The 6,000-nt window shown below is 34.6% G+C and overlaps 1 protein-coding gene across 7 annotated transcripts in view; it reads left to right on the forward strand.

The window, feature by feature from the left end:
• aak1a (AP2 associated kinase 1a) overlaps positions 1 to 4,438 on the forward strand; it is a 60,383-nt gene extending 55,945 nt beyond the window's left edge. For all 7 annotated transcript variants that reach the window (XM_058784848.1, XM_058784850.1, XM_058784849.1 and 4 more), the window contains one exon: positions 2,858 to 4,438. In XM_058784848.1, the coding sequence (XP_058640831.1) occupies positions 2,858 to 3,639 (782 nt within the window). In that variant the 3' untranslated portion in view covers positions 3,640 to 4,438. The remainder of the gene's footprint in view (positions 1 to 2,857) is intronic.
• The last annotated feature ends 1,562 nt before the right edge of the window (positions 4,439 to 6,000 follow it).

A 6,000-nucleotide genomic window follows, 5' to 3' on the forward strand; every position in this document is an offset into this window, starting at 1 on the left:
ATGATGCTTTGCCTTTCATTTAAATGAGTGCTTTTGAGGGCTTTATTAATTAATTTATCATTATTTGTTTACTGAAATAAATAACCCCACTCTTTTTCACTCTCTTCTCTGTTCACCTTTTAAATTTTTTAACTTTAAGGATGAATGTGCCCATGTTGTAATTAAAATTAAAATTAACTTTTAAAGTAAGAGGCACTTTGTCCTTATTATTTATTGTGACATATTGCTCAGTGAGGGATTGAGAGTTAGCTCACACGAGCGCACCAGTTTCATATTTTTCAAACAGTGCTTTAATCAAAATATAGTTTTATGTGACTTCTGATAAACAGCATCCATTCAAAATGTGAAGACTATATTTAAAATTCCCTATCATTTCTACCCCTTCATGTCAGTCCAAACCTGTGTGATTTATTTATTTATTTTTCCTGTGGAGAATGTTTGTAACCAAACAGTTGCAATGACCGTTGACGTCCTTTTTATGGACAAAATAGAGACTTTTCTTAAAATATAATTTCATGTTCTACAGAAGAAAATCAGACATGACTCCTGAGGTTGTATAATTGACAAATTTCATTTTTCTCTTTAAGGCCACTTTATAGAGTTGTTATATTGTCTTTTTCAAATCAATACATATTCAGTAGCACAGGTGTTTACGCTTTGGGTTTAGAGGCATTTCTCATATATTGCACAGTTTCTGCTGGAACTTTGCATCCTGCCTCATGAGTGCTATTGAGTATATATTTGCAAACAAAAGCAAATTTTACACCGATAATCATGGATGTCAGCACTGTTTTAACTAAATCTTAGTGTGCTGCTGTATTAATCCTGAATTTAATGCCAACCATTTCCTTCATCCTGAAGGTAAGACTCACGTCTGTGCTCTGATCTCAGTTCAGTCTTTGTGTTTTCTGTAACCTCCTTGTTTCCATGGCTTTTCATGCTTATTAGGGTCAGCTGTCTATTGCTAGCGCAACTATCAGAAATTCACATCAAAACTAAATGGAAGTGGGATAACAAAAGACAATTTACATATTATTCATATATTAATCGCATTAAAACTTGACAGCCTTCGGAAAATAAGGAGTAGCTCTTCCTGTCAATTTATTTGTTTATGAACCATTAGACTTCTGACATTTCTCAGAAATGTGTTTGGTTTATTGAAGTGATCGTTTTTGGAAACAAGGTTTGTGTTTGTCAGTGGTAGCTGTCATAGACGTTGACTGTTTGTGGTATTAGTCAGTAGTACTGTATTTCTGTGGTTTATTACACTGTTGTAGAATGTGCTTTATTTGTGCTGTATTGCTTTATTGCTTCATTGTGTAGCCATCTTGTGTAAATGAATGCTTAATCATTTGTCTTTTCACAATTTTATTCACTTGTTTGCCCAAAAAGAATAAAATTCTGTCATTTACTCTCTGTCGTGTTCCAAACCTGTATGGAACATTTTGAGAAATGCCTTTTTCCATTCAGTGGAAGTCAATGGTCACCAAATTTGTTGGTTGCCAACGTTCTTAAAATGATCTTTTGTCTTCCATCAAAGAAAGTCATACAGGTTTGAAACGACATGAGGGTGAGTAGAGTTTTTTTTGGTTGGACTATCCTGTTTAAATGATCTTAAACGTACAGATCTTCATCTTAAGGGATAGTTCAGCCAAAAAAAAAAAAAAACTAAATTCTGTCATTATGTCATACCATAATATTGTTCCAAACCTGTTTGACCTTGTGGAACACAAAAGGAGACATTTTGAGTAATGTACTACTTCTTTTTCTTTTTTTTTTCCCTCACTGAATTACAATGAATGGAGTGTGGAGTTTTCAAGCTTCACAACACAGAAGCACCATAAAAATGATTCATACCTATATTCTAAAGTCATATGATCGCTTCTTATGGTGAAGAGACTTGATAATCATCTCAATGGGCTCCTAATTGGCCAATTGAAAAGATATGAATCAAAAGGGTGATTAACTTCTCAACATCTCTCCTGAACTTCGTCTCCCTATGGTATCCATGTTGGATGTCCAGATTTTCAGGGAATAATGACTTAAATTTGGCTTAAACTGTCAAATAGCATCCACAGCAACTGTATAGCTTCAGTAAACTTGCTTCCTTTTTGAAGCTTGAAAAAAACACACTCAAATTCAATTCATAATTCCTCCTTTTGTGTTCAGCTGGAGTAAGAAAGTCATACGGATGAGTAAATGATGACAGAATATACATTTTTGGGTGAACCGTCCTGTAGAAGAAGCACAGTAATGTTGCAACAATTGTCCTGATACAGGCTGCAAACAATAGACTATTATTCCCACTTTTTTTTTTTTTTTTTTTTTTATTCTGTAGATTTATAGAATGACACAATTTTTAGTTTTGGAAATGTTTTGGTCACTGTCATTGATTGTTCCTGCTATTGAATATATACTAGTGCTGTCAAATGATTAATCGCATCCAAAATAAATGTTTTTGTTTACATAATATATGTATGTGTACTGTGTATATTTATTACGTATATATAAATACACACACACACAGTATTTTGAAAATATTTACGTGTGTGTGTGTATATACACGTTTATATATTTATATTCTATTATATATAAATATATTTAATATATAAACATAACATATTTTGTGTATATATATATATATATATATATATATATATATATATATGCATGCATGTGTTTGTATTTATATACTGAATACATAATAAATATACACAGTGTACACACATATATTATGTAAACAAGAACTTTTATTTTGGATGCGATTAATCGTTTGACAGCACTAATTCAAACTGTAGCGTATTGGTAAAAATGTCACTAACAATGAATTTGCTTTTTACGGTTTTCTGTTTTGCAGAAGCCAGAAGCAAGAGTGATGGATATGGATCGCATTTAGAGGGAAGTGACCTCGAGAACCCTGTGGAGGAGGCCTGCCTTCATTCCAGCGATGAAGACGATGGAGAAAAAGAAGGGGAGAGGTCACAGGTGAGCGGCGAAGAAACGCCAAGTCTGGACTGCAGTGGCTCCAGACCGTTACTTCAAGACTCGGATGACGATGACGACCAAAGTCCCACGTCTTCCAGAAACCTCCAGATGTCTTCCCAATCCGAGGGACCCTTTGAAAACCAGTCCTCGCTGGTTTCTCAGAACCACTCGCCACAGCTGCAAGCCCAACATGCAGGCACAGATGCAAGCGGCGACGTCTTTTCCAAAGCTCCGTTTCGAATCGGTCAAGACGTAGACAGCGACGGCGACGGTGACGGGGATGTGTTCGCCAATGCGCCGTTTCCTCGTCTTCTAGCTCAGCCTCGACAGCCTGATATTTTCCTTCAGGCGCCCTTTGGTAGAAAGAAGGAAGCTTCTGGAAAGGTTTACACCAATCCGGTGGCCCAGCCGAGATTTTCACACCCCCATCCGGGTTCTTCCCTTGACCAGAGCATCCTCGTCCAAGTGACCCCTCTGCCCTTTCGACCCCAGGCACTTTCTAAGTATTCCAGACACTACGAAGGACCTGTGAACGCAGACCCTGAACACAGTCCGAGCGGTGAGCATCTTCACAGTCTGACGTCTGATGGGACTTCCACTGACCCCTTCGTCTCAGCACCCTTCCACCTTAAGGGCTGCCATGATAAACGCTGAGAGAACGGCGTCTGTGAAACCGCACCGTAATACTTTTGCCCCCTAAAAGATTTGAGCTTAACGTAATAAAATGCTGTATTTATTCAAGAATGAAGCACATTTATGGCCTCCGGCTGTCTATCTCTGGGTCAGCGTTTGATTGTGTGTGATCTTTTGCTACCTCAGATCATTCTCATGCTGTCAAGCTTCATTTCTGTCCTGCGTATGTACCACGTCCACAGAAACCTGATTTAGAGTGTTGTTTTACAAAAAGGTTGGATTGTTTTCTATTATGAGCATGAGCTTAAAAAATTACTTCCACTATTATGAAATGTTTGTATTATTCGCCATCTGTTTACCGATGGTACTTCTACTATCATGGTATACCAGGCAGTTTTGTATAGCTCAGATCTGGCAAAGTCGTACAGCTTTAAAAAAAAAATAATAATAAAAAATGTAAAAAAACAGGAAACATTCTGTCTAACTATTGATAAAATATATGTTGATGATTTTGTTTCTCAAAACACACACAAAGGTGTCAGCCAACATTTCACTAGGCTGTGAAAATACCTTTACATTTTAAATGAATTAATTATCTTCATATCCAGGTCGCATTTCACTCCAAATGTAAAAGAAAACCGGTTTTAAGCACCAAATTGTAACATTTTCATTAAAAGTTTCCCTCCAAATTATGTTCTTTACGTTTATTATTATTTTTTATTAAAATCAACGTAAATTCAGTACAAAAGTACTACTATCATGTGTACTTTACATACGTGCTTTATATTTTAATTAAAATATTATTACGTGTATGCGTGTGTGTGTGTATATATATATATATATATATATATATATATATATATATATATATATATATATATATATATATATATATATATATATATATATATATATATATATATATATATATATATATATATATAAAATAAATAAATAATCTTAATGGTCCTAAAATAAGCTTCATTTTCATTCAAGAAATATAGTTGTTGTTTTTTTTCTTTTGATTTTAGGATTAAATGTGTCCTGGACAAGTTATGCCTGTCAGATTCATTATTATAGCTATATGCATTTGTTATACTTGCACAGCTGAATGTGGAAAGCATCCAACTGTCAAACTTTGCCCTCACTAAAAAATGTCACCAGAAATTATGTCTGCAAAAACCTGAATGTATTGCAAGTTTTAAAATCTATTTTTTCAAAAAACCTTTTAGATTATCCACATGTTGAATGGCCTTTTTCATTTTGACTCATCAAGAGTTTGCTCCAATTGAGTATTTTCCTGATAATCATGTTTAGCATGAAAGCCAATGAAAAGTAAGCGCATATATGCTCTAAATATTGTACAAGCAACACCGAATCTAGTGCACGGTATATTTATGAAAGTGCAGCGCTAGTATACAGTGTTTAAAAAGATCTTATGATGTTTTTCATTAAGCACATTAGTGCTGGGCTCATATTAAACAGCTGGACATTAAATCCAATTGATGCTGGGTTATATTGCACACGACTGTAATAGAATGTGATTTATATTCTGTTCAGTGTATTTGATTTCTAGTTATCTGTACACACTGCACATTCCCTTTATTATGTTTAAACACAGGCAGCTCTAGTACCAAGACGCTGTTATCTCTACTTATCACAATAAACACTAAATCAGTTATTAATTGCAATGTATGTACATGCAGATATGCTCATATCCAGTCTGATCCCATGAAACGCGTTTCTTTTGCAGCATAGGTTTTCAGTACACCTGTAAGAATTAGGCAGGTGCATCACACACTTTTTCACTGACACTAAGAGTTATGAGAGAAAGTTTCTATTACAAGGGGTGAATTTTAGTTGTGTATCCACATTGCTGTTTGTGCAAAGGTGTTTTATATGAGTTTGAGATTGGGGATTGTTCATATTTTTTTATGTGTAATGTCGAAACATGATTGTTTGGTGGCCTTTTGAATGAATCTGGAAGCACTTGTCTTTTGAAATACTTGAGTTATGCAAAACACTCACTGGTGTAGAATGTGTATGTATTAATAAACGAAACCTGTTTAAAAGGTGCCGTTGTGTTGCTTAATACAGCAAATCAGCATATTAGAACGATTTCTGAAAGATCGCGTGTCACTGAAGACTAACTGATGAAAATTTATCTTTGCATTAAAAATATTTAAACTATATTCAAATAGAAAAAGGTTATTTTAAATTGTAATACTGTGATATTTCACAATGTTTTCACTGTATTTTGTATCAAATACAGCGGTGGCCAAAATGATTAGAACACTAGTGTTTTCAGCAGCTAAAATGGGTTTAAGTCAGTTATTTCTATGTTTTGTTGTAGTGTGTCAGTAGGGAATATCAGTTTACATT

Source organism: Onychostoma macrolepis, chromosome 08 (genome assembly GCF_012432095.1).
Source record: "Onychostoma macrolepis isolate SWU-2019 chromosome 08, ASM1243209v1, whole genome shotgun sequence".
Lineage (NCBI taxonomy): Eukaryota > Metazoa > Chordata > Actinopteri > Cypriniformes > Cyprinidae > Onychostoma > Onychostoma macrolepis.